The 26,242-nt window shown below is 52.6% G+C and overlaps 3 protein-coding genes across 10 annotated transcripts in view; 1 reads left to right on the plus strand and 2 right to left on the minus strand.

Moving 5' to 3' along the window:
• Nucleotides 1–431: 431 nt before the first annotated feature.
• On the minus strand, nt 432–17,368 carry USP5 (ubiquitin specific peptidase 5). Of its 2 annotated transcripts, none has more exons than XM_025401277.1 (20): nt 15,640–17,368; nt 12,430–12,555; nt 12,128–12,194; nt 11,795–11,928; nt 11,495–11,640; nt 11,052–11,236; nt 10,243–10,337; nt 9,352–9,545; nt 8,132–8,203; nt 7,137–7,224; nt 6,884–7,009; nt 6,270–6,423; nt 5,758–5,932; nt 4,812–4,900; nt 4,062–4,184; nt 3,393–3,536; nt 3,171–3,316; nt 2,182–2,335; nt 1,809–1,893; nt 432–1,079 (listed from the first exon to the last, which is right to left on the minus strand). In XM_025401277.1, the coding sequence occupies exons 1-20, from the start codon at nt 15,748–15,750 to the stop codon at nt 986–988; spliced, it is 2,508 nt and encodes an 835-aa protein (XP_025257062.1). In that variant the 5' UTR covers nt 15,751–17,368; the 3' UTR covers nt 432–985. The 2 variants fall into 2 exon arrangements, with proteins under 2 accessions (XP_025257062.1, XP_025257060.1); XM_025401275.1 differs by having other exon boundaries at nt 3,993–4,184.
• Nucleotides 16,002–19,082, plus strand: CDCA3 (cell division cycle associated 3). 5 transcript variants are annotated; one of them, XR_003121738.1, is made up of 6 exons: nt 16,002–16,685; nt 16,898–17,074; nt 17,311–17,440; nt 18,051–18,344; nt 18,497–18,587; nt 18,710–19,082. XR_003121738.1 is itself a non-coding variant. In XM_025401293.1 (6 exons), exons 2-6 carry the CDS (start codon nt 16,955–16,957, stop codon nt 18,863–18,865), a joined length of 807 nt encoding a protein of 268 aa, XP_025257078.1. In that variant the 5' UTR covers nt 16,002–16,685; nt 16,898–16,954; the 3' UTR covers nt 18,866–19,082. The 5 variants fall into 5 exon arrangements, 4 of the variants coding, with proteins under 4 accessions (XP_025257078.1, XP_025257079.1, XP_025257080.1 ...); XM_025401293.1 differs by having other exon boundaries at nt 18,481–18,587; XM_025401294.1 differs by having other exon boundaries at nt 18,126–18,344; nt 18,481–18,587.
• A 1,447-nt stretch (nt 19,083–20,529) lies between these two features.
• GNB3 (G protein subunit beta 3) overlaps nt 20,530–26,242 on the minus strand; it is a 7,593-nt gene continuing 1,880 nt past the window's right edge. The window contains exons 4-10 of one of the 3 annotated variants that reach the window (XM_025401290.1): nt 24,804–24,910; nt 24,643–24,706; nt 24,356–24,518; nt 24,186–24,249; nt 23,898–24,099; nt 22,085–22,301; nt 20,530–21,132 (exon numbers count right to left, since the gene is read on the minus strand). In XM_025401290.1, the coding sequence (XP_025257075.1) occupies nt 21,026–21,132; nt 22,085–22,301; nt 23,898–24,099; nt 24,186–24,249; nt 24,356–24,518; nt 24,643–24,706; nt 24,804–24,910 (924 nt within the window). In that variant the 3' untranslated portion in view covers nt 20,530–21,025. Of the gene's footprint in view, nt 21,133–22,084; nt 22,302–23,897; nt 24,100–24,182; nt 24,250–24,355; nt 24,519–24,642; nt 24,707–24,803; nt 24,911–26,242 lie in introns of all 3 variants that reach the window. The other 2 variants (XM_025401288.1, XM_025401289.1) reach the window with 2 other exon arrangements.

The raw sequence follows: 26,242 nt of genomic DNA on the forward strand, positions 1-26,242 counted from the left end.
CTTGTACCCAGGGAGTCTACCTGAGTCAAAACTTGCGGGACAAATACAGGGTTCACAGCGGGAGGGGCAGCCCAGAGAGGCATAGGCCACCAGGAGTGTCCCAACCCTCGCCCCGGCTGGCAAGGCCTGGCAGGAACTGTAGGGACTGAGTCCCAGACTGAAGCCAGCTAGCCACTAGGGATATCTGGGAAATACTCGGACTCCTGTGTGACTAGAGAAGGGCTCTTCACTCCGTCTTTCCTTGGCTTTGTGTCGGCACTTTGTCACTCTACACCTCCCCACCCAACCCCAATTTTCCTAGAGCTCTAGAACGAGTGAAAAGTGGAGACTTGCCTTTGGCGGGGAGGGGGCCAGAGTTAGGAGTTTTCTGAAACGTCCTCCTGCTAACCCCGGGAAGGTAAGCCTCTCCCAAGGTATCAAACAGGACACAATTTAGCAGTTGTACTTTTATTCACATCGTGTTTTGGCATTTTCCAGAGAAGGACAAGGAAGAGACAGGGTGGGGGAAAGACTGAGGCAGGAGGGCAAGGGGGGGGGGTCCCTATTTCCCTCACATCCCTCCTTGACCAACCACACCGGGGCAAACAAAGGGGGAGGGGAGGCACAGGTGCTCACTCGCCTGGGGAGAGGACACACAAAGCTACACCCACACGGGCACAAACGAGACCCCTCCCTCCACACCAGGGGGCTGGGCAGGGCAACAGAGAAGCAGAGCACTGTGGATTCCGGGGCAGGGGAAGCAACAAAGTCTCCTTACAGACAGGTGGCCGGCCCCTCCCGTCCCCATCCTGCTCCATCCCCAGAGTCTATCGCTGCCCCTCTGCTCTGCCCGGCCATTCTCCCACAGCCTCCAGCTTCTTCCCTGCTGCCGGGGACAAAAGGAAAAAGGGTACAGAGCAGAGGGGCTAAAGTCCATCCCTCAGCCCCTCTCCCTCATGCCAGGTGGTCTTCCCCTGCCCCCATTGGTAAGGGGTGAGGCAGGCTCTTAGCTGGCCACTCTCTGGTAGAAGTAGATGTAGCCCAGGTCCTTGGGCGGCTTCTCAGAGGCACACACTTTCTGGTCATTGTAGATCACCCATCTGGGGAAGTGGGGAAAACAGAAAACGATGAACAAACTGGGCATTCCAAGTGTCATCATGTAGTCTCTCAGCTATGGCCCCTGGAAGTGCTCTCCACATTCTCTGCCCGTACCCCAAATCCACAGCCCAGCCACCACCTGCCGTAAGGGAGCTTCACAACCTAAAGGGTGGCGGCCCCTATTATGTCTTCAGATCCTCCAGTACCTCTGCAACCACCCCCAACCCATTCCAGGGAGGCGGGGGTTGGTAAACTTTTTCTGAAAAGGGCCAGATAGTATTTGAGGTTCTGCAGGCCCTCTCTCTGGTCTCTGACACGACTCAACTTTCCTGCCGCAGCGTGAAAACAGGCACAAACAACACATAAACAAGTGTGTTCCGGTTCCAGTGAAACTTTATTTACAAAGGCAGGGCGCCTGGCCAGGCGTGGTGGCTCATGCCTGTAATCCTAGCACTTTGGGAGGCCGAGGCAGAAGAATCACTTGAGCTCAGGAGTTTAAGACTAGCCTGGGCAACATAGTGAGATCCCATCTCTATTTTTAAAAAAAGCTGGTGGCCAGATCCAGCCCTTGGGCCAATCAATGCTGCAAGACCTTCTGTCACTCTCTGGCACTTTATGTCACCACCAGGCAGTCCCTTCACCTTCTCCCATAGCTATCCCAAGGACTTCCAGATGGCCCTCCTCATTCCCACCACCATTCTCCATTCAAAAAGCACATGGCCAGCACTCACCTGCCTTCCTTCTTGATGTGGCAGACGTAGTGACCACACATGGTCGAGGTGCCCATGTGACTAATGAAGGCAAAGAGCTGATACTCTAGAGTAGGAGAGAGGGGGTCAGAGAAGGAAACAGAAGAGGAATGCTTGAGTGATAGTCCAAAGATACAGACAACAGCTCAGACTCAGGACAAAAGTTTCAGGGAATGTGAGGCATGTACTGGGCCAGAGCCTGTCTCCATGTCAGAGAACCCCACCCTCAGATGCCACGTTGAGGTGGAGAGAAGCCCCTGACCCCTGAGGAGGGCAGAGCTGCCTGAATGAGGGATCTGGTGTAGCAGACTGACCAGATTCCACCAGGCCTGTCCTGCTTCCCGGGAACACTCACTTCCAGGACCATCCCGGACTTTAGGTCCCACTGGCACAGACTCAGAGATGGAGTCGGCAGCTGAGCGGCCCTCTGAGATGTCCATGGCAGCTTCAGCATCCAGGTCATCAATGTGACTGAAGATCCAGTCCACAGCCCGTTCTAAACTATTGTTCTTGGAGAGGAAGGAAGCATTACTTTTTTTTTTTTTTGAGACAGTCTCGCTCTGTCGCCCAGACTGGAGTGCAGTGGGGCAATCTCGGCTCGGTTCACTGCAAGCTCTGCCTCCCAGGTTCACGCCATTCTCCTGCCTCAGCCTCCCAATTAGCTGGGACTACAGGTGCCCGCCACTATGCCCGGCTAATTTTTTGTTTTTTTTTTAAGATGGAGTTTCGCTTGTTGCCCAGGCTGGAGTACAATGGCGCGATCTTGGCTCACCACAACCTCCACTTCCCAGGTTCAAGTGATTCGCCTGCCTCAGCCTTCCCGAGTAGCTGGGATTACAGGCATGCGCCACCATGCCCAGCTAATTTTGTGTTTTTAGTAGAGATGGAGTTTCTCCATGTTGGTCAGGCTGGTCCCGAACTCCCGACCTCAGGTGATCCACCCGCCTCGGCCTCCCAAAGTGCTGGGATTACAGGCGTGAGCCATCGTGTCCGGCCAATTTTCTGCATTTTTTAGTAGAGATGGGGTTTCACCGTGTTAGCCAGGATGGTCTCGATCTCCTGACCTCGTGATCCACCCGCCTCGGCCTCCCAAAGTGCTGGGATTACAGGCGTGAGCCACCGCGCCCGGCCAGAGAGAAGCATTACTTTTTCTAACAAGCTCTGGGGCAAAAAAGCCAGCAGTAAATGCAGGCCTCAGCTCCTTCACTGCAGTCACAAAAGAGTGGTGCCCAGCCTTGGCCAGACCACACCTGTTGTCTTTGGTCTTGCTCAAGAAGGATGGCCCCTCACTGCCCCCCACTTCTTCCCCACTGGCCCCATGTCCTTAGCTGGGGCAGCCCATACCGTGGCCCGCAGCGCTTTCAGGGCCTGGTCCCGGGAGAAGCCCATGGAGACAATGGTGGTCACACAGTCCTCGGGAGGGGGGTCGGCTGCCGCACTTGTGGAGCCTGGCCCGCTAGACCCAGGCAGGATGAGGGGGTTCGCAAAATCTGTGGATGTGAAGGGGTTGATTTGTTTGGGGGAGGATGGAGGCCCTGCCCCACCCTGCTCCCCACCCCAGGCTACCTGGATCATCCATGTGTGACATGACCCAGTTCATGGCGGCCTCGGCCCCGCTGTTGCCCGTGTAGTAGACAGCTTTGCGGCAGGCGTCCATAGGGAAGCCCATCTCCACCAACTGGATGATGACGGATTCATCCAGCATGGGTGCTGCAATGGGAATTGTGGGTACAGGGACCGACTGACGGGGCCACTGTTTGCTCCTCCTCCCTCCCACAGGCCAGGACCCAGCCCTCTTCCAATCACCCATTCCATGCATTTTTCTCCCATGGATTGGCACCTTTATCCCAAAACTAAAATGACCACACAACTGTAATGTGGGTCCCTGCCCATTCTCACAGAATGGGCTGTTTCTGGAGCATGATACCCCCACCCTACCCAAACCAGGGAGGTAGCAAGGGCAGAGAGGTCATTAGCTGGTACTGTTGCCATCCACACCCAGAAGGTGGCTGGGAGTGCTCTGGTGAGGCCCCATGTCAATCAAAGAGGGCAGAGGAAATTTGAAAGGGAGGACAGGAGAAACACAAAGGACAGGGGCAGGGGATGCAAGGCAGAGAGGCCCCCATCAGCACGGGAGAGAGACAGGCAGGAAGAAGAGTCACTAACATGTCGGAGAGGAGAAGTGAGGGGAGCAGAAGGAGTCTTCGTCTTCGTTGCCATAGAAACCAAGGCTACCTTTGGGCTCATCCGGAGTGACCAGGGGTGGGGCAATGTCTGGCAGCTCCTCCTCTCCAGGCTGCAGCCCTGTGCCCCTCAACTGGGAGATGTCGAGCTCCTCTGGCATCTCGATGGACACATCTGTGGGAAAAGGGTCACCTCAGCAGCTCCCGGAGGCCTACCTGGAAAGTGATTCGGGAACCTCAATCCCCTGCCCCCCTATGTCAGAACTGCTCTGTCAAGAGGAGCTGCTAAAAGCACGGCACCCATCTTAGGGGTCCCAGTATAAGACAAATAATACTAAGCCTGGGAGTCAGGAGGCCAGGATGCTGGTCCTAGATCTGCCACACATAAGCTATGAACAGGGCAGGGGGCCTAGAACTTGTGAGACAGAATGATTTTATACTCCTGTGAGTCTCAACTTCCTTATCTAGAAAATGAAGGTACATCACGAGTTCTCAAATGACAGTCAGGGACCTGTAAGACTCACGAGAATTAATTGTTTCAAGATTAGCAAAATGAAAACATCTTACCAATTATTAAAAAAAAACTACAAAAATCACTTTTGGTTGTAAATCATACCTATAACAATCAAAGAAGTCTTTTAATATTTTTAGTTAGTGCTTTCAAACTAGATACATTTTGAAACATTGGAGGTGATTTTTTTTTTCCCCTTTCAGAGGAAACAGAAACACTAGTTTGTATGTGTTAAAGCCCCTTCTTTTTCTAGCATTTTCTGCATAACCTCCCTCATTCCAGCAGCCATACCCAGTTTCTTGGGCACCCAGTCTAAGCCGAAGGTGAACTTCTTGATCTGGATGACCAGGTAGTCAGGGAATGAGGCAAATCGTGTGGTCCTAGAGAAGAGAGAATGTGCTGGTACCCAGAGAATGCCCTGGGTTTTCCTCTCCTGAAACTCCCACCTGGGGTTCAGCCCCTCATGGATAGAAGTCCCAATAACCCAGAAGATCCTCCATATTCTTCTCTTTCCCTGGGCAGGTGTCTAATGCCTGTCCTCAGCCAACAAGGAACAGTAGAAGCCAGAAGGAAGGCTGTGAGCAAAAAAAAAAAAAAAAAAAAAAAAAAAAAAAAAAAAAAAAGGCCTAGGTGTGGTGGCTCATACCTGCAATTCCAGCACTTTGGGAGGCCAAGGCAGGATGACTGCTTGAGCCCAGGAGTTAGAGACCAACCTGGGCAACATAGTGAGACCCCGTCTCTATTTAATGAAAAAAAAAAAAAAAAAAAAAAGCCACACACAGAGGAAGAGCTGTTTCACTGGCAGGAGCAGCAAAAGGTTGAGTAGCTGACTCCCCAAGACCAAAGCCCTTTCTCAGGTCTCACGCCCGTACCAGGTGCCAATGGGGAGGCACAAAGTGGGGCTATTTGCTGGAAATCCAAATTCTGCCCACAGCTGATCCTAAGTGCCTGTGCTCCGCCATGACTGAGGGGGAGTGGAGAGGCTACGCTACAAAGAGACCCTGTGCCGCAGGAGAAGAGGGAGTGGTTGGGCAGGACAAGGTGACAGATGCAGTCAGCACCTGTGTCTCCCCCTACCAGGGCCCCTTGGTTCCATCAGGGCCAGATTACCAGCCCAACTGATTCAACCCTGGGATTCCAACCACAAAGGGATGAAAGAACAGGGAAGAGGCGGAAATATCCTCTGGGATGGCTCTGCCATAGACCCACAGCCTCAGGCCCCAACCAGAGGACTTACTTGACAGCTACTGACTTGGCCTGCAGGGCCGTGCTCCAGAAGTCATCCACCTGCTCAGGGGCCCCGTAGGCCTCCAGGCAAGAGCTGAAGGGCACCTGGGCCCGAACCAGTTCTGGCAGTGGCATCTTCTCCTCTTCGGCTTGCCGCTTCTTCTCCTCGTACTCCAGAAGCTCCTCTGGTGACAGAATGGGTTGATGGATCCTTCAGAGTGTGCTGCTTCTTTCCCTTCTTAGCCTCTCCCTACTGGCTCTGTGTCCATATTTCAGCTCCTCTACCCTTCCAAGGCACCCCAACACACGTCCAGTATGTCTCGCCTCTGTTTCCACACAGCTCTGCTAACAAGCTGAGAGTCCACTGGGCGAGGTTAACCCTACCTACTCCTGGTGGCCGAGACTGGAACCTTGGTGGTAGAGCAGGGCATTCCATGGACTCTGCTCCCATCAGGTGCCCAAGCATTCCTCCTAGACCTTAGCCTCCCCCCGTGCCAAGGCCTCGCTGATGGAGCAACCTACCTTTGTTAAGGGCTGCATCCATGGGCACAGGCAGCTGCATGATGTAGTCAACTCGCTGGGTGTACTTCACCTTCTCTGTGGCCAGGCACTTAATCTTTTCCTCCACCAAGAAGCGGAACACTTCATTCGGATTTTCAGAGCTCCGGCAATTCCTCTATGGGAAAGAGGCAGGGTAGGGAGGTCTGGGCAGCCAGGGAACAGAATGGGGCCTGAAAGGTTCATGGGAGAGTCAGGGAGAGAAGGCAGACTACCACTCAGAACTCAGGGACACAAGAGCAGAGCAGAAACCTTCCCTAATTCACCAACCCCTCCCATTTCTGGCCCCATCCCTGCACTGAGGGACTGTGCTGGAACACGCCTGTATTTTTCTTTATGAGCAGTAAGTATTCTCATGTCATTGTCTTTGAGCGCAATCTGAATTGAGCTTCGAGCCCATCAAGGGTAAGGATCATCACCTTCACTACCCTCCTTAGGTGCAAATACTGCTCACAGGGACATAGACCGTAGGGATTCAGGGATGGGACTGGGTTGGGGCTGACAGAGGGAGAAATGGGCAGGAAGGAGAGCGAGTAAACTGCAGGAAAATGAGGGTGTGCCATCTTCCCAGCCCTTACCTCCACCATGTTGATAAGGTGAAGGAAGAACTCCTGGGCATCCTGCTGCCGGTTGGTGGAGAATTCAGGGTGGCCCTTGCCAATGAGGGCCTTGAACATCCGAGGGGCAATGCCATCTTGAACTTCCTGGGAAGAGTCAGGGCAGGGACTCAGCTGGGGCTCAGTGGTCATCCCGGGGCCTTCTTTAGACATCTCCCAGACCTCAGCTTCCCCACAATCCCAGGGCCTGAAAGGGACAGAGTCCTAGACGCACCTTCTGTTCTGGCACCCGCTCCCCATCGCCCGACTCTGGTACTGGCTTGGAATACTCCCCGGAGAGAAGGCCATGGCCCAGCTTGGCCCTGCGTTAATATCCAAGAAAACATTTCACTTCAGTCAACTAACGACCCTGTATGTCCCCAACTCAACCCCCTGCTCGTGGCTCTCCCTAGCTAACTCTTGACAATGTGAAAAACCTTAGATTCCACAGGAACCCAGCTCAAGACAGACAACACGCCCAGAGGACAGTCACCCGAATACTCCTAATAGGCCAGGGGTGGCCATGCATGGTGGCTCACGCCTGTAATCCCAGCAATTTGGGAGGCTGAGGTGAGCACACCACGAGGTCAGGAGATCGAGACCATCCTGGCCAACATGATGAAACCCCGTCTCTATTACAAATATTTAAAAAATTAGCTGGGCGTGGTGGCGGGCGCCTGTAGGCCCAGCTACTTGGGAGGCTGAGGCAGGAGAATCACTTGAACCCAGGAGGCAGAGGTTGTAGTGAGCCGAGATCGCACCACTGCACTCCAGACTGGCAACAAGGCAAGACTCCGTCTCAAAAAAAAAAAAAAAGGCCGGGCGCGGTGGCTCAAGCCTGTAATCCCAGCACTTTGGGAGGCCGAGGCAGGTGAATCACGAGGTCAGGAGATCGAGACTATCCTGGCTAACATGGTGAAACCCCGTCTCTACTAAAAATACAAAAAACTAGCCGGGCGTGGTGGTGGGTGCCTGTAGTCTCAGCTACTTGGGAGGCTGAGGCGGGAGAATGGCGTGAACCCGGGAGGCGGAGCTTGCAGTGAGCCGAGATCACGCCACTGCACTCCAGCCTGGGAGACACAGCGAGACTCCGTCTCAAAAAAAAAAAAAAAAAAAAAAAAAAAACAAAGGCCAGGGGTTACAGTGCTGTGCCCCCCAGGCGGTCATGGAGGAGGAAGGTATACGGCCACGACTCTCAACAGCCTTCCTACATAGGACCTGGTTACATACACCTGGGTGCTGAAGTCCTGGGTAGGGTCCGTCGGGGCATTCTGGAAGATCTTCTCCAGCTTATCCACATACCTAAAAGTCAAGGAAAGGACGGTTGGAGGGGCTCTGGCCTGAGCTCTGAGGAAAAGGGAAGGGAGCAAACATTTACTAATTCTGTGAATGGGCTCCCGTCAAGAGTGGGGAGTCGCTTCTCTCCAGCAACCTGCCTGTTCTCCCCTTCTCAACTATGTCCAGTGTGCAAGCACGCTGGGCGGCACAGGAGCCAGGGAGGGGAGGCAGCCTGGGATTAGGACAAGGGCAGTTCATGTTCCATTAGACAGAACCTGTTGACATATTCTGAGCATTCACATTCTAATTGTTCCCCAAATTCAAAAGTAAACTCATTTCCACTGAGAACCTGCCTTTCTTCTTAGTGTACCAAGCCCCCTTCCTCCCCAAGTGCTACATGTCCATGTTAGGTGCTCATCTGAGGTCACTGGCCTAAAATAAAGACCATCTGCTGGCCGGGCGCGGTGGCTCAAGCCTGTAATCCCAGCACTTTGGGAGGCCGAGACGGGCGGATCACGAGGTCAGGAGATCGAGACCATCCTGGCGAACACGGTGAAACCCCGTCTCTACTAAAAAACACAAAAAACTAGCCGGGCGAGGTGGCGGGCGCCTGTAGTCCCAGCTACTCGGGAGGCTGAGGCAGGAGAATGGTCTAAACCCGGGAGGCGGAGCTTGCAGTGAGCTGAGATCCGGCCACTGCACCCCAGCCTGGGCGACAGAGCAAGACTCTGTCTCAAAAAAAAAAAAAAAAAAAAAAAAAAAAAGACCATCTGCTAACCCTTGAGTCTGTCAGAAGGCCACAGAGCCCGGGGACCTGGCACTCTGCACTATCAGCGGGGTTTGTGTGTTGGGGTGCTGGTGGTGCAGCTGCCTAACTTGCTCCCCTTACAGCATGTCAGCCAGAGTGTGACAGGAATTATTCTGTTTTTTTTTAAAAAGAGAACACAGGGTCTCGCTATGTTGCCCAGGCTGGTCTCAACCTCCTGGGTTCAAGCGATTCTCCCATCTTGGCCTCCCAAAGTACTGGGATTACAGGTATGGGCCAACACACCTAGCCGATAGGAACTACTCTAAGATTAGAATCAAACACAGAGGTGCCGAGGGCAGCTGAAGGGAGTATGCCCAGAGGGTGCTGACCAGGAGGGGGCCTGGGGAAGGAGAGCACTACTCACTTCCTCTGGAAGTCAGGGATGCTGAAGAGCACCTGGACCACGGAGTTGAGGTAGCAGCTGTTACCCAGGTTCTGGATGCCTGTGTAGCCAGGCCCAAACAGGGGCTTGAGTGGCACACCCGACTCCTGGATCAGCTCCCATTCACCAATCCGCTGGTTCATGTCTATCTCCAACTCAGTCATCGTCTTGTCTGTCTGTGTGAGAAGGGGCACTTCAGACTGAGTGAGAAACTCAACCCTGTAGTTTTTACCTTGATCTCTCACTGAATCTAGGATGACACCCGACTGTGGCCTAGAATTTGTGGAATTACAGGCTCAAACATGGGAGGCATGTTGAGTATCATCCAGTTCAAGTTCTGGAAGGTCATACATAATTGTCCCAGAGGCCCTTTAGTCTTCAGGGCCTCTGCTTGAATGAGGAATAAAAATTCCTTTTACCTGAAATGTTTTTCCCATCCTTAAGTTACCCCTAACTCCTTCACATTGTCACTTAAGCATCATTTCCTCAGGGAAATGTCCCTGATCCCTAAACTAGGCCAGGTCACCCTGCTGTTAATTACTGTAGTACCCTCCGTCTCTCTTTCATAGTACCCACCACAGTTTGCAACTGTTGGCTTATTTATCTGGGAATGTGACTAATGTCTGCCTTTCCTTCTAGAGTAGAATTCTTGTAAGCAAAAACCACATACGTCTTATTCACAAAGCATCTAGCACATAGTAGGTACTCAGTACTATTCACTGCATACATGATTTGAGATATTTAAAAGCAGCCTGTGTATCTTGGTGATGGGGTTAACTAGAAGATTCCTCCGAAACCCTACTTCAGCCTTGGGCGAAGAGGAAGGGCCCTCACAGGGGCAGGAAGTAGAATCTGAAGCTGAAGGGGTCTCACCTTCTGCATCTTCAGCATGTCGATGCCGAAGTGGGACAGGTGCTCAGCCAGGCTGGGGTCCAGGACCATGTCATCCTCATCATATGAGTACACGTCTAGAGCAGGAGGCAGGAAGAGAATCATGGGAAGTGGCTCAGGACTAGCCTGGCCACCATCCCATCCCTTGCCCAGAAGGGACTTGAGGGGACAAAAGGCCAGCCAGTAAGGTCCACCCTCTTGGTTCCCTTGAATGTGAGTGAGGTCATGGCCCTTCTGGGACTGACTGTCAGGGAAGACAGATGAAACAGGGTGAGGGTTGGAATTAACTGTGATTCTGATTCTACCCATGAGGTAAGACAGGCTTGATAGGAAAGGGATGAGGATTTGAGTGGGGAGTAATCAAAAATTTAGTATCATCTGCAGTATTTTCCTTTTTTGAGACAGGGTCTCTGTAGCCCAGGCTGGAGTCCAGTGGTGCAATCATAGCTCACTGCAGCCTCAACCTCCTGGGTGCTCAAGCAATCCTCCTGCCTCAGCCTCCTGGGTAGCTGAGAGTACAGGCAGGAGCTACCACACCCAGCCAATTTTTCTTTTTTTATGTGTGTAGAGATGAGGTCTCACTATGTTGCCCAGGCTGGTCTCGAACTCCTGGGTTCAAGTGATCCTCCTGCCTTGGCCTCCCAAAGTGTTGGGATTGCAAACGTGAGCCACTGCACCTATTTTCCTTTCTTATCAAGATAATGCATTCATGTATTATACATGTCACACGAAATTACTGACAAATGAAATACATTTAAGCATGAGAGTGGCTGGAGAAGGGGAGGCTGTACCAGCTCCATCAGGGGTGATGGTGCCCAGCTTGACAGCTAATGGGTAGCCCGTCTCCCGGTAGTGCTCCACAGCGTGGTTGTTGCCCCCACTGCCGTCGAAGTAGCGTCGCCCACAGAGGATGGAGCCATCCGTCAGGTTGAGCCACAGGTTCTCTCTCATGTCACACTTAGAGCACTTCCAGCCACTAACCCAGGGAGAAGAGAATCAGCGGAAATGTGGGTCGGGGATTTGTGGGAGTGGCAGAGAGAGGGGGCTCTGCAGGCCCCCTGCCAATCCAAGGTCTCTCTCTCCCCTCTCCTCTGGCCATCCCCATGTCTTGTTCATTTCCAAGTTTCCCTTCCTGTCCTGCTTCCTACCCTCTCTCCCACCAGATCCCCCAGATAAGTGGTCTCCATGTCCTTGCTCTGGGGGTGATGCCCGAGGCAGAGGGGCCAGGCCTCACCAGGGAGGGATTCGAGCAGGGTTGTCCAACTGCTTGAGGCTGAAGGCATGCTTAGACACCTGCCGTACTTCCCCATCCCATGCCTGCACCTCCTGCTTGCGGGAGGCTGAGTCAGCTGACAGTAGGGCCTCCACTGCACTGGTCACCTGGGGGAAGCAGAGGGTCAGAGGCAGTACCCAACCCCCTGCCCCACATGCCCCTCTTCCCCTTGGCCTTCAGCTTTGTCAGTGCTTGCCTCAGACATCACTACCCCGGCCCATCTTGCTCTAGAATCTTGGGGAGCGTGGGAGGGAGTCATACCCGATCTCTGACAATGTCAGGCAGTCCCCCCAGTCCATCCCGGGCAATCTCCAGGTAATCTGGCAAAATGACAATCTTCACATCCTCGTCTAATTCAAACTTCTCCTCGCTAAGGTCAAACCCGCCTTCAACACCTGGAAGGACAGGGAAAAAGAGGGAGAGTAGAGCAATGACAACAGGTCAGTGTCCCTCCCTCCTCCGATCCAGCAGCTCACTTGCCCCACCCAGAGTTGTAGGGCCATCAATCAGGCCCACTCTTTGGGGCTTTCCTGGTGCTGCTGAGAGCCAGAAAGACCAGCTCAGGCAGAAGGATAGAAGTGCAGTGGTGCTCACCAATAGCCAGCCGCGTGGGCTTCTTCCGGGGTGGGTCTCCAGTGCCTGTAGCAGGGTCCTCCTCTTTCTGCAAAGAAGCAGGAAGGGCTGGATCAGCAATGAGCATGAGCGAAGGAACAAGTGGGGAGGAGGGACGGGAGGAGGTAGTGGTTCATCTCAGAATAAAGCTAAAAAACATCTGTGCCAAGCTTTAATGACACAAAAGTAGGTGAAAAAAAGAAACTGAGTCCAATAGTAGGTCAGAATGGAACAGACAGAATGGAACAGAATGTACCCAGGCCTTGCCCCAGCCCTGTCCCTACCAGACGCCGGGTCCGCCGGAGGTGCAGGTAGACTCGCTGGCCAGTCTTATTGAAATGTCTCTCCACATACTGTTTCCCGAAGCCCAGAAATGTGTTCATACAGATGTAGAGGCCCCCCTCAGACTCCTGCAGGACAAGAGGTAAGGGTGAAAACACGAGGAGGTTATGAGCCTGGTCAGGAGAGGAGACCAAAACCCGGAGTCAGAACCGCTGGTTCCAGAGAGATGCTCTGTCCGCCAACACTGTGGGGCCCCTGCAAGCTACTTAGCCTTTTAGGACCTGGGACATAGCTAAGATTCTCCCCATTTCCTCCCATGACTTTGATAACAACCAACAAGGGCATCAGGGGGCTGAGGAACACCAGCTCATCTTCGCCATTCAACCCCAGCCTCCATTTATCTTTCCACCTGCTCCTTCTTGGGCTTTGGAGCTCTTCAGTCAATCACAGAGGACTTCCTTCACTTCCTTCCTGGTGCTAACAGATCCAGAAAGTCAATGGCGATCAAATATTGTGGCCTTCCGGTGTTGGAGATGACATTCAAGGGGAAAAGGGTCCCTCCGTGGGAGAGGAAGGACTTTCATGTCAGACACTGAACCCAAACCAGGGACACCTAAGACAAACCCTATCTGATCGCCATGATTCAGAAAACCTTCCAGACCGGAGGAGCCGAGATGCCAGCACCTGCACAGTATATCTGATCCGAGTGTGCCAGCAAGCAAAACTACCTTTCCTTTAAAAAACCAAAAAAATTTATTTTAGAGACGGGGTCTTACTCTGTCACCCAGGCTGGAGTGCAGTGGCACGATCATAGGTCATTGCAGCCTCAACCTCCCAGGCTCAAGTGATCCTTCTGCTTCAGTCTCCAAAGGAGCTGTGACTACAGGCACACATCACCATGCCTAGATTTTTTTCTTTTTTTAGAGATGGAGTCTCACTATGGTGCTTAGGCTGGTCTTTAACTTGTGGCCTTGAACAATCCTTCCACCTTGGCTTCCCAGAGTGCTGGGATTACAAAGGCAAGACGAAACATCCAGCCAAAAACACCTTTCCTTTACCACACTCTACCAGGTAGTCAAACCCTGGTCCACACTGTGAGTCTTCTCCCTCCTCTCCTGCTGAAGTGTGGCTCCAGGGAAACAATGACTTGTTAGGGACTCACAGCTAAACCTGCACCCCGTCTGGCAGGGTCATCAAGTCCAGCATTCTAGAGCCACCACCCTCTCTCCTCTGCCTCCCCTCTGACCACTAAGATCCCTGCTGAAGTCCCAACAATCACCAATCTCAAAGCCATCCCCTTCTGACAACAATCTCGCAACACTTGCTGAGGTAGCTAGAACGCACATAACCATGAAAACAGGGACAAATGGGTGTCCACCCAGAAACACAGCTGAGAAAGGGATGGGCTTCCCCCAAAGCTGACCAAGTTCTCCAGTGCCTTTGTAAAGAGTGATGGAGAAGGTGGAGGAGGAAATTGGAGAAAGTAAGGGTCTTCCCTCAGATCCAAGGCTTTGAGTAACAACAGGCATCCTCTTCCAGGAATAAAAGTCTCAGTGGCCTTGAACATTTCTCTGCTGTGATATGAAAAGTAGTGCACTAAGGTAGTTCTCGGGCCCATAGATTGCTCTGTACCACCTCCTAGAACAGTGTGTACTGCAAGTTCATGAACAAATAGAGCATTTCTCACCAGGGAGGTCAACTAAGCTCTTTCCACCATGAACCCAATCTGAAGGTAACCAAATATGCTGGAAGTTGGTTAGCAAAGAACTAGGGCACATTGAAAATCTCTTGACTTGGGGTGAAAGAGGCAAAGTGTCAGAAGATTACAAAAACCCTTTTTGGATTATTCAAAGCCGTTACTAAGGAGAGAGACAGGAGTGAATGTCAGTGTAAAGAGGGGCCCACTGACTTCTACCATCTGCTGGTAATTTAAAAAAACATTTCCTCCTGGGAAGAATGTGGGAGCTCTGAAGTGATTAAACTCCTCTGTTGGAAATTAAAGATGTTGATTTCACCAAGGATTGGGAACCCTGGAGCTCTGCTCTGCGCAGTCCTCTTTTACCTCTGCCAAAGCCAGACTTCAGAGAAGCAGCACATTGTCTGAGGCCCAGATCAAAGCCTAGTAAACCAAGCAAACCACAAATCACAGTGATGATCCTGAACTGGGCCTCACATCATGCCATTCTACTCAGTACTGGTGATGCAGTAATGAAGGCTTTCCACTCTGACTTGCAGTTTTCAGGCCATGAGCTGGTCTGGCAGAATACCCTGGGCAGGGCCCAGCAGCTTGAGGGGAGGGGTGGTGAGGGGGGCGGATCCCAACCAAGCTGCTGCCTTCTCAGTTCAGGCCCCAAAGGGCCTCCGCTTGAGGGTGACACAGGAAGGCAGAACTGCAGGAAGGGAGGTACCAGGTGGAGCCTGCAAAACGTGAAGCATGGTGTGGGAGGTGGCTTTGTGTAACTAGCCAAGAGTGGGAGCGGGATGGGAAAGAGGCCTTAGCATCCTCCAAGAAAGAAACCACCACTCTAGGAATACTTTAAAAGGGGTTATCTCAGCTGTCTGTGATAGGCTGGGGGGCGGGGGAAGGGTGGGGGTTGCGGCCATTGCTCACTTCAAAGGAGAAACGACTAGAGCTTTCCTCTCCTCTTTCCTCCCCTCCCCGCCCCCTGTCCGTTTTAACCACAGGGTGAAGGCTCTCTAGCTCTTCCTTTCTCAGAACCGGACTTCTTGAGAGCCCATTCCCCGACTATTAACCGCCTAGGAACTGCGGACCCCACCCCACAACTCCAACCCCGGCCGAGAACAGTGGGGAGTCGCCCCCATCACTCCCACACGAGACTACAAAACCCGGAGAGCCGTGCGCGGCAGACAAGGCCGACTGCCAGGTTTTCTCAAGGGGCCACTTGGGGGATGTAGTCCGACGGTCTGGCTGCACCCCTGGCTTAGAATGACAACGAGGGCAGTGAACGACTACAATGCCCACAGTGCTCCACGAGGCGGGGAGCTGACGAGGTGAGCGCGGCGGCTTCCGGGGGCAGTAGTCACAAGACAGCCGCAGTTAATGAAAGGCAACGGCAGAGTGGAGCGTGGGAGACTACAAGTCCCATGGTGCATCGCAGGGAGGCGGTAGCCCAAGCCTTGCAGGCCCCGGCGGAATGACCAGGGCGATGGAAGGCAGTCGTGCTCGTTGCGGGCGTGGGGAATGGGCTTACCGGCGTGTCGAAGGAGAAGGCGCACTCGTCTTTGTGGACCCGGTCTCCAGCCTTAGGGACCCGGATCGTCGGTAATACTGACAGCAGCGCCTCCTCACTCAGCTCCGCCATGACACCGGCAGCGGCTTCTCCACACACCGCCGCTCCCACCGTTCCTAGTCTCCTCCCCTGTCCCTCCCGTCCAATGAGCGCCACTCGTTAGGAGCATGCGCCGCAGGGACGACGCGCGAGAATGGCAGTTGGACACAGCCTGCCTGCCGGTGCTCCGCCCCTGCCCCGCGCTTGACCGACGCCAATGAGAAGCGCTCCTAAGGCAATTGATGGTTGAAAGAACCAATCCCACTCCTCCAGGGCGGGAGCGTACGTAGAGCAGCTGGGTGGGCTCCGAAGTTGCAGCTCCTCAGGCTCCGGGACCTTTAGGGTCTCTTCGCGTGCCTTCTATTGAAGAGCAGGAACTGACGGTTGTTTTAAGTCTCTCACTTCCAGAAAGTTTCCTGGGGACCTGTCCCGTCGGAAAGTCGAGGGGCAGTTGTCTTGGTATTTGAAAAGGGGGTATCCAGTGAGGCGGAGCTTGAGGGGGTGGTGTCGAGTGATTGATAAAGCTGTCAACCAATAAGGCTACTATCGCTCGCCTCAGGAAAACCACTCCAGCTGGATGTGCGCATAATAGTGTAATCACTCATAATTCTATTTTGTTTAATAAAATAATTCGTTCTTTAGACGTCTCGAAAGCGAAGACTGGCACTCCTCAGTCTACCACGGACTGCTCGCAGGCCGATACTGAACAGAAGTACCCTTATCAAGGAGGCGTCACCTCTGGGCAAGCCTAGCATCAGTCCATTGACCCCCCACAGTCACTATGATAGACGTTCTCCCAGACCAACAGCTTCCTTTGGCTCGAGGCGGGTCTTACGTGGAGGGCCTATGGATCTACGTCGGCTCAGCCAATAGGGTCAGGGCAGGGGGCGTGGCGGGAAGTTTGAAACTGGTAACTTCGGGAGTTGCGCCACGAGCTGTTGTGCACCCAGAGGTGGAATTGGAGCCAGGTAAGTGATTTGAATAATTTAATAAACAAGTTAGCGGGCTCGGCAGGCCCAGAATGAGCCATTTTGTCAGCTGCAGCGGTCATTAACTCCGCAGAGGCCTCTGGTCCCCCGCCAGGAAGTTTCTTCGCTGGAAACTGGGAAGATAGGGTGGTTTAGGGTTGAGGGTCCGACGTGGAAGGGATAAGGGCTGAGACCTCAGTCACTTCTCACAGGCATTCCTTCCTCTTCCCGGGCTGGCCCTTGCCCCTACCCTGCAACTCCTGGTTGAGATGGGCTCAGCCAAGAGCGTCCCAGTCACACCAGCGCGGCCTCCGCCGCACAACAAGCATCTGGCTCGAGTGGCGGACCCCCGTTCACCTAGTGCTGGCATCCTGCGCACTCCCATCCAGGTACTCTGGGCCAGAGTGGGAAAGGCAGAGAATGTCTGAATTCTTGGGCCTCTTCCTAACCTGATTTTGAGAGAGCCCTCATGTCCCCACCCTTATCCTGGCCTTATTTTCTGGATTCTCAATCTGTGTGGGGTAGACTGGATATCTGAGGGCCCTGGCAATTCCTTCCTGAAATATGGGGAGGAGAAGAGAGAAGAGTCAGGGCCCAGACTTGTTCTAGCCTATGGTCTTGACAGGTGGAGAGCTCTCCACAGCCAGGCCTACCAGCAGGGGAGCAACTGGAGGGTCTTAAACATGCCCAGGACTCAGATCCTCGCTCTCCTACTCTTGGTATTGCTCGGACACCTATGAAGACCAGCAGTGGAGGTAAGTGTTGGGCCCAGGGAATGCTGATGAAACTGTCATCTATTATTCTTGGGTAGGGTCCATGAAGCCATTCTCTCAGGGATCTTTAAAGGGTCCTCCATCCTCCTGCTTCAGACCCATCTCACTCTTATCTCAATGTTTTGTTCCCAGCCTGGGTATGGTGGCTTATGCCTGTAATCCCAGCACTTTGGAAGGCCAGGGTGGTCAGATCGCTTGAGCCCAGGAGTTCAAGGCCAGCTTAGGCAACATGGCAAAACCCCATCTCTACAAAAAATGCACACACACACACACACACACACAAAAGCACAGTGGCATGGGCCTGTGATCCCAGCTACTCAGGAGGCTGAGGTGGGAGGATTTCTTGAGCCCACGAGGTCAAGGCTGCAGTGAACTGTGATCATGCCACTGCACTCCAGCCTGGGGGACAGAGCAAGCCCCATCTCAATAAAAAAGAAAAGAAAAATTGCTCCCTTTCACCTTGATTTCCTTGATTTCTCTCTTCCCACTTGCTCACTCACCTGGGCATGAGTCCTAAGGTTCCTGTATCTTTTGCTCCTTGCTGAATGTTGCATATCAGAAGGTCACTGTTCACTTCACTTTCTTCCTCTAGACCCCCCAAGCCCACTGGTGAAACAGCTGAGTGAAGTATTTGAAACTGAAGACTCTAAATCAAATCTTCCCCCAGAGCCTGTTCTGCCCCCGGAGGCACCTTTATCTTCTGAATTGGACTTGCCTCTGGGTACCCAGTTATCTGCTGAGGAACAGATGCCACCTTGGAACCAGACTGAGTTCCCCTCCAAACAGGTGTTTTCCAAGGAGGAAGCAAGACAGCCCACAGAAACCCCTGCGGCCAGCCAGAGCTCTGACAAGCCCTCAAGGGACCCTGAGACTCCCAGATCTTCAGGTACAGAATCTAAAGGCAAGATGTAGGGAAGATAAGCTAGGATAATGTTTTGGGATAAGGTCCATGGGTGAGTGTGGGAGGAATAAACTGTGAGTCCTAGTTTTAGGTCCTTGCGTTAACTCCTTACCCACCCCAGGTTCTATGCGCAATAGATGGAAACCAAACAGCAGCAAGGTACTAGGGAGATCCCCCCTCACCATCCTGCAGGATGACAACTCCCCTGGCACCCTGACACTACGACAGGTAAAGGAAGAGAAGGTGAAAGCTGTTACTAGGATATCCAACGTAGAGGGTGGGAGACCCTTTTACCCAGATCTTCCCTCTCCTGAACAGCAACCCCCCAACTCATATACTGCCGTTTTCAGGGTAAGCGGCCTTCACCCCTAAGTGAAAATGTTAGTGAACTAAAGGAAGGAGCCATTCTTGGAACTGGACGACCTCTGAAAACTGGAGGACGAACATGGGAACAAGGCCAGGACCATGACAAGGAAAATCAGCACTTTCCCTTGGTGGAGAGCTAGGCCTTGCATGGCCCCAGCAATGCAATCACCCAGGGCCTGGTGGTATCTGTGTCCTCTCACCCCTTCTTTCCCAGGGATACTGAGGAAAGGCTTGTTTTCTTAGACTCCTCCTCAACTACCCAACTGGGACTCAGAGCTTTATTGGGCTTTCTTTGTGTCTTGTGTGTTTCTTTTATATTAAAGGAAGTGATTTTAAATGTTACTTTAAAAAGGTATATGTAAACCTTGCACCGAGTTTTCTGTGTGTAGAATGGCAGCCTAGAGACCTTGTGTTCCCTGGCCTGAGCCCACTGATGCTCTGAGCTTCCTTTGCACATCTCCCTTAAACCATGATGTCCCCATGGCTCTGTCCTTGGCCCTTTCCTCCTGCTCTCCCTAGGTGTTTACTTCTAGGGCTTTAGCTATCACTTCCCTATATTCTGGTAACTTCCAGGTCTCTCTCTCTAACCCTGACCTTTATCCAGCTGCCCTATAAATACTTCAAAGTCAGTTTGTCTAAAACTGAATTCATGATCTTCCCCCAAAAGCTATTCCTCATGCCCTCTTCCCTATCCTTGTGAATGACAGCATTATCTACCCAGCCACCAAACTCAAACCTTGGCCATTATCTCAAATCCTTCCCTCCCAATATCCTCTATCCTAGCATTTGGTCACTAAATCCTGGTGATTCCACATTTTGTTTGTTTGCTTGTTTTCTTAGAGGCAGGGTCTTGCTCTGTCACCCAGGCTGGAGTGCAGTGGCACAATCACAGCTCACTGCAGCCTCAACCTCCTGAGCTCAAGTGATCCTCCTGTCTCAGTCTCTCAAGTAGCTGGGATTACAGGCATGAGCCACCAGGCCTGGCTAATTTTTATATTTTTTTTTTATAGAGATGAGGTCTTGCCATATTGCCCAGGCTGGTTTCAAGCTCCTAGGCTCAAGTGATCTGCCTGCCTCAGCCTCCTGAAGTGCTGGGATGACAGGCATGAGCCACCATGCCCAGCCTGCCCAGGTAATTTTTAATTTTTTTTGTAGATACAGGGTCACACTATGGTGCTCAGGCTGGTCTCAAATTCCGGGCCTCAGGAGATCCTCCTGCCAGCCTTCCAAGGCTCTGGGATGACAGGCATGAGCCACTGTTCCAGCGGATTCCACGTCTTTAATCTCTTCCTAATCCCTCTCCCTAACCCCTCTGTCCTGTCGCTCTTGCATTTCTTGCCACCTGCCTCCTATCTTGTTTCCCTAGTGCCAGTCTTTCCTCCCTCCCTTTCATCAACCTACACTGCTTCTTTCCAAAAGATCTGGAGCAGTCTTTCTGAGAAGCATAACTGAACGTGTTACTACTCTGCTCAGAACTCCTTAATGGCTTCCCATTGCCCTTAGGAAAACGTCTGGAGTCTCTGGCTTGGCATTCAAGACCTTTTATAATCTGATTCCTTCTCAATCTAACCCTCCCGTACAAACACATGGGCACCACAGGCAGGCCATAGCAAACTGCTGCACACACAGTCCCCCAGCCACCTGCTGAATACCTTCTCCCCCTGACCCATCTCAGGCCTCCTCCCATGAGCCCACAAGCTGTCCAGTACCTAGCCTTTATCACAGCACCTGTAACACATTACTGCCCTTAAATGGGGCCTGGGTCTTTTGGGAACAGAAGGGAGTGGAAGACAAACATCACAGATGTACCAGGGTGCTACACTTTATTGCAGTTGTCTTAGGAGAGAAAAAAAGGTAGAAAAAGGAGAAAGCATAAATAAGAAGAGGACCAGGACTCTAGTGGTGCCAGAGCCATAGTCACAGGGCCAAATGCCTATACCACCCAGGTCTGGACAAAGGTCGTGGCTCCGGGGGAGGAATCCTAGGGCCTGGGGCCTCAGACTGAAGTCTGCTGGGCCTGCAAAGGGCTGGGGAGGGGCTGGTTGTCCTTGCTCATTAAGGGAGAGGCTGTGAGGACTGTGGGGAGGGAAGGCCATGGGAGGAGATGGGGCAGTTCTTTGCCCCTGTGTCCCTGATGCTTCCTCCCAAAGGCAGAGTCCCCATGCTCCCCACTGCCCTCAAAGGAGAAAGCTTAGTGGGAATGGCACCTGGAATATAGAAGAGAACACCTGAATGAGATGGGGTCGGGGAGGGGCCGCTGAGCATCTTCACTGCCTTCTGCTTCCCTTTCTCTAGCCTCCTCAGTTCCAGATTTTGAGGAAGCTGTCCCAGGAACCTGTGGCCACAGCCATCCCATCAGCTGTGACTCCCAGGCAGCTGACCCTGTTGTCGTGGCCAGAGAGGATGCCTGAGCAAGAGGGAAAGGAGTCAGCCTGTCTCCAAGCTGATTTGGAAAGCAGTGTGTGCATGTGTACAAGTGTGTGCATGTGTGTGTGTCGGGTACGTGTGCATGCGTGCGTGTGTGTGCACGTGTGGGTGTGTGTACGTGTGTTTGTGCATGCGTGCCTGAGCACATGCATGCAGGGATCCTAGACTGGGTAGGCTAGGCTCAACCCCTGAAGAAGGCTGAGAGACTGAAAGAGGATTAGCCGTAGGGCAGGGGGTTCTCTCTCAAGAGCTTTGGTTGGGGGAGGGCTGGGATCAGACAGAGAAAAGCTGGAAGCATCTGTGTACTCTGAAAAAAACCGAGGGCACCTTGACAGGTGCTGGAAAGCAGAAGGCAGCCGTTCATCTGATTTCTTTGTTTCCAGATGAAGAAACTGAGGCCCATGGAGGAGTGACTTGTGCAAGGTCACTCAGAGTGAGCAACAGAATTAGGATTTGGATTCTGCCCCTGGCCAGTGTTACTTTCATCAGCACCTGGCCTCTTGATAGAGAAGAAGCCATCCTGTCTGACCAACTTCAGGCTAGTCTTAGATGAGCCCTAGGCAGGAGTCAGGGCCCTCGGGCCACTCCAGATCTCCTTGATTCTGCCTTGATTCCATATTTCCCTGAGGCTGTCTTGCCTCTCAGTGGGTGCCCCTGAAATGCCAGGAACCCAAAACTGACTGGACAGTCATGGTCCACAGATCTAGGGCAGGGAGCAGCCATGGCATTGGGCAGGGGAGAGAGGTTGCTTAGAGCAACTGAGGGAAGACAGTCCTAGTTGGGAGCTAAGGGGTACTGGATTCCAGGAGTGGAGTCACCCAGGACAGCAGTAAGAGAGTCCAAAATGGGAGCTGATGGGGGTACAGAATGAGGAGGGAGGGCTGGAGAGGGGCCTTCCAGCTGAGGAAGCCGCAGCCAGGGCTGGCCCTTACCCACACGCTCGGACTTCATGGAGTCCCAGACATTGCAGTTGAAGTCGTCGTAGCCAGCGAACAGCAGGCGGCCACTGAGGGAGAAGGCCACGGACGTGATGCCGCAGATGATGCTCTCATGGGAGAAGCAGATCAGCTCTTGGTCCGCCCGCAGGTCAAACAAGCGGCAGGAAGCATCATCCGAGCCCGTACAGATGGCCTCTCCATTGGGGAAGAACTGAGGGCATAGGTGGCAAGTGGGTCAGGGATCAGACCTGGGCAGCCCACAGCCTCTCCCGCCCTCTGGCTCCCATCTGACAGCTCCAGGGCAAGCCGCTGCTCTCAGCCTCTCTGCCTGTCCCTTCCTTGGTTTGGGATGAGAAGCAGCCCTGCCAACACGTACCATGTGCCACTGACTTCCCTATGCCCCTCGCCCGCTCTGCACTATACTGCGCTGCAGGCAGGCATCATTTCCATGTCGCAGGCAAGAGCACCAAGGCTTGCCTGCAGTGACCTGGCTAGAAGGGCAGACGGAGGTTGTCCCAAACTCAGACTACACAAGTGGGCTGGATCAGGGTGTGTAAGAACAGGGTCAAGTACAAATGCAAGGCCTGAATCTCATTGCGAGGAAATGTCAGATAAACTCAAACGGAGGGAGAGTCTATAGAAAACTGGTTTGTACTCTTCAAAAATGTCAATGACATAAAAGACAATTAAAGGTGGGAAAACAGTTCCAGTTTAAAGGTGGTGACGAAAAAGATATGGCAAGGAAATGTCATGCATGTTTCTAGATTGGATCCTGGACAGAAAAAAACCATAGCTATTATGGACATTTTTGAGGCAGTTGGTGAAATTTGAATATAGACTGTAGACTATAGTATTGTGTCAATGTTAAATTTTCTGATTTTAAGAATCATACTGTGATTATGTTACAGAACGGCTTTGTTTTAGGAAGTACTTAAGGGGTAAGGAAACATGATGTCTGCAAACTACTTTTAAAAGACACAGAAAGAAAATGTGTATCTACATCTAAGTGTGTATGTGTGTGTGTATCTATGGCTATTTCTCTACAGAGAGAAAATGATAAAGCAAACGTGACAAAATGGACTGGGCGTGGTGGCTCATGCCTGTAATCCCAATATTTTAGGAGACTGAGGCAGGAGGATCGCTTGAGCTCAGAAGTTCCAGCTCAGCCTGGGCAACAGTGGGAACCCATCTCTACAAAAAAATCAAAACATTAGCCAAGCGTGGTCGCACGCACCTGTAGTCCCAGCTACTCAGGAGGCTGTGGTGGGAGGATTGCTTGAACCTTGGAGGTTGAGGCTGCAGTGAGCCATGATCGCACCACTGCATCCAGACTGGGCAACAGTGTGAGACTCTGTCCCCAAAAAAAGAAAGAAAGAAAGGGCTAGGGAAGGCTGGGCACGGTGGCTCACACCTGTAATCCCAGCACTGCACTCTGGGAAGCTGAGGTGGGAAGATCGCCTCAGGTCAAGAGTTCAAGACCAGCCTGGCCAACATGGCAAAACCCCATCTCTACTAAAAATACAAAAATTAGCCAGGCATGGTGGCGCACACGTATAATCCCAGCTACTCAGGAGGCTGAGGCAGCAGAATGGCTCCAATCCAGGAGGCAGAGGTTGCAGTGAGTCGAGATTGCGCCACTGCACTCTAGCCTGGGTGACAGAGTGAGACTCTGTCTCAAAAAAAAAAAAAAAAAAAAGAAAGAAAGGGCTAGGGAAGCTACGGGAGGGGCAGAGGATGTGTATTGTATGTGTTGTGGGGAGTGCGGGGGAAGGAGTTGGAGTCAAGCGGGGGCGGGGGGTGCACTCACACAGATGGCGTTGATGTCCGACTCGTGGCCAGTGAAAGTCTGACGGCAGGTCCCCTCTCGCACATCCCAGAGCTTGGCGCTGGCATCACAGGCCCCCGAAATGAAGAGATTGAAGTCAGGAGACACAGCCAGGCTCATGCAGTCACCCGTGTGTCCCACAAATACAGTCTTCTGCTGCCCAGTCTCAATGTCCCACAAGGCACTGCCAAAAGGGAGGGAGACTGTTAGAGAAAGGCCAGGCCAGGCCCACTCCCAAGCCCCAGCACCAACAACGTTCAGCCTCACCACGTGGTGTCCCCCGAGCTGGTCACAATATTGTTGTCATCCAGGAAGCGGCAGCAGGAGAGATAACCTGGAGGTGGTTAGAAGGACAGTGCCCTGGCTGCACAGCCACAGCCCACTGGAAACCCAGGATTCCCTGAACCCCTCAGGAGGGGAGGAGAGGGTCTCTCCCTCACCTGTGTGAGCAGAAAGCTCCCGGCTGACCTTGACATTGCCCTCACGGGATTTGAGGTTGTAGATAGAACACATGTTGTCCAGCCCCCCACATGCCACAAAGTTCCCTGATGGGGCATAGGCACAGGTCATCACCCAGGAGGAGCGCAGTGGGATGGCATGCACCTGCAGGGAGGGTGGTTTGAGCAGAAATGGCACCGGAGCCAAGCTCCCAGCTGGGCAGAGGAGGGTAGGCATAGCGCCCCAGGAAGGATGCGGCGGTGGAGGCTCGGGGAGGCAGGGCTGGTACCTTGTTGGTGGTGTAGCTGTCCCACACGATCAGCTTCCCATCTTGTGAGGCACTTACCAGCAGCCTGGGGAGAGGGCATCCCATATTACACAAGCCTCTCCTTCCCGCTTTCCTCACTCCCGCTCTCACCCTCCCATTCTCGGTTCCCCCCAAAGCCTCACTTGGAGTCAGTGGCCCAGTGCATGGCATAGATCTTGGCCAGGTGCCCCCTTAACGTCCGCCGTGTCCGCATCTGGACTCGTCCCACCACCTCTAGGCCAGACACCAGCTGCAGAGAGAGGGGCATTGAATATCGGGGTGAGCAGGTTACATGCCTGGATGTCTGTCACTGATCTATACAAGTTCCTGCTCTGTGCCAGGCTCCAGGTCAGGCCCCCAGCCTTAGAGAAATAAGCCTCTGTCCTGGAGTGTCTTAGACTGATGTGGGAAAGAGATGCATGCATGGCCAGGGGTGTGCTGCTAAGTGTTTAACAAGCACCTCTCCAGTGTTGGTGAGGAAGGTGGGAAGGTGATTTCCATGATATGAATACTTGCACGTTGACCAATTTCAAGCTGCCAATGTGAGGTCATTGGAAACAGATTTGGGAAGAGATGCACACGGTTGGCTCTTCCAAGCTGAGAGGAGCCTGCTGTCACCCACCACTGCAGCAGGGCTAGCTTTTTAACTGGGTGCCTGGGGCATCACCGTTACCCTGAACCGCACCTCCGGAAATTTGTGGTACTATGCCCCTTGAGCTCTAACCAGATTTTAGACTTAGGCTGGGGGTCCACAGTGAACAGACTTGATTTGCCATCACTTGCTTTGTTATTTTTTTTTAGAAAAATTAAAAACAATTGTTTTATATGAAGATGAGATCTCACTATGTTGCCCAGGCTGGTCTCAGACTCCTGAGCGTAAGCGATCCTTCCACGTCAGTCTCCCAAAGTGCTGGGATTACAGGCGTGAACCACTACGCCCGGCCTGCTTTGTTATCTTGGGCAAGTTACTTCACCTCCCTGAGTCTGTTTACTCAAGGTGTAAAATGAGGCTTATCACAGCACCTACCTTACAGAGATATCATGAAATTAAATGAAATTAGGTATTTATGCAGCTTAACCCAGTATCTGGCTCATAAAAAGTCTTCACTGTTAACATATTTAATCCAATCTAAGACGCATCACTAAGAATAAAAGATGCTGCCAATTCTAATTGAAACGATGATCCATTGTTGAATGCATCTTGATTTCAGAGATGTCAAAATGTGAAGAAATGTGCATCTTAGAATTGATAAAATACGGCCGGGCGCGGTGGCTCAAGCCTGTAATCCCAGCACTTTGGGAGGCCGAGACGGGCGGATCACGAGGTCAGGAGATCGAGACCATCCTGGCTAACAGGGTGAAACCCCGTCTCTACTAAAAAAATACAAAAAACTAGCCGGGCGAGGTGGCGGGCGCCTGTAGTCCCAGCTACTCAGGAGGCTGAGGCAGGAGAATGGCGTGAACCCGGGAGGCGGAGCTTGCAGTGAGCTGAGATCCGGCCACTGCACTCCAGCCTGGGCGACAGCACGAGACTCCATCTTAAAAAAAAAAAAAAAAAAAAAAAAAAAAAAAAAAAAAAAAA

The sequence above is a fragment of the Theropithecus gelada genome, chromosome 11 (assembly GCF_003255815.1).
Source record: "Theropithecus gelada isolate Dixy chromosome 11, Tgel_1.0, whole genome shotgun sequence".
NCBI classification, from domain to species: Eukaryota; Metazoa; Chordata; class Mammalia; order Primates; family Cercopithecidae; genus Theropithecus; species Theropithecus gelada.

Excerpts from the sequence above, each read along its gene's own strand:
- CDCA3 (XM_025401293.1), top strand. The coding sequence starts at position 16,955 with ATGGGCTCAGCCAAGAGCGTCCCAGTCACACCAGCGCGGCCTCCGCCG. Across the intron at positions 17,075-17,310 it reads TCCTGCGCACTCCCATCCAG|GTGGAGAGCTCTCCACAGCC; the intron begins GTACTCTGGGCC and ends TGGTCTTGACAG. Across the intron at positions 18,588-18,709 it reads GCACCCTGACACTACGACAG|GGTAAGCGGCCTTCACCCCT; the intron begins GTAAAGGAAGAG and ends TGCCGTTTTCAG.
- USP5 (XM_025401275.1), bottom strand. The coding sequence starts at position 15,750 with ATGGCGGAGCTGAGTGAGGAGGCGCTGCTGTCAGTATTACCGACGATC. Across the intron at positions 8,204-9,351 it reads ATCCCTGACTTCCAGAGGAA|GTATGTGGATAAGCTGGAGA; the intron begins GTGAGTAGTGCT and ends CTTGACTTTTAG. Across the intron at positions 1,080-1,808 it reads CACATCAAGAAGGAAGGCAG|ATGGGTGATCTACAATGACC; the intron begins GTGAGTGCTGGC and ends CCACTTCCCCAG.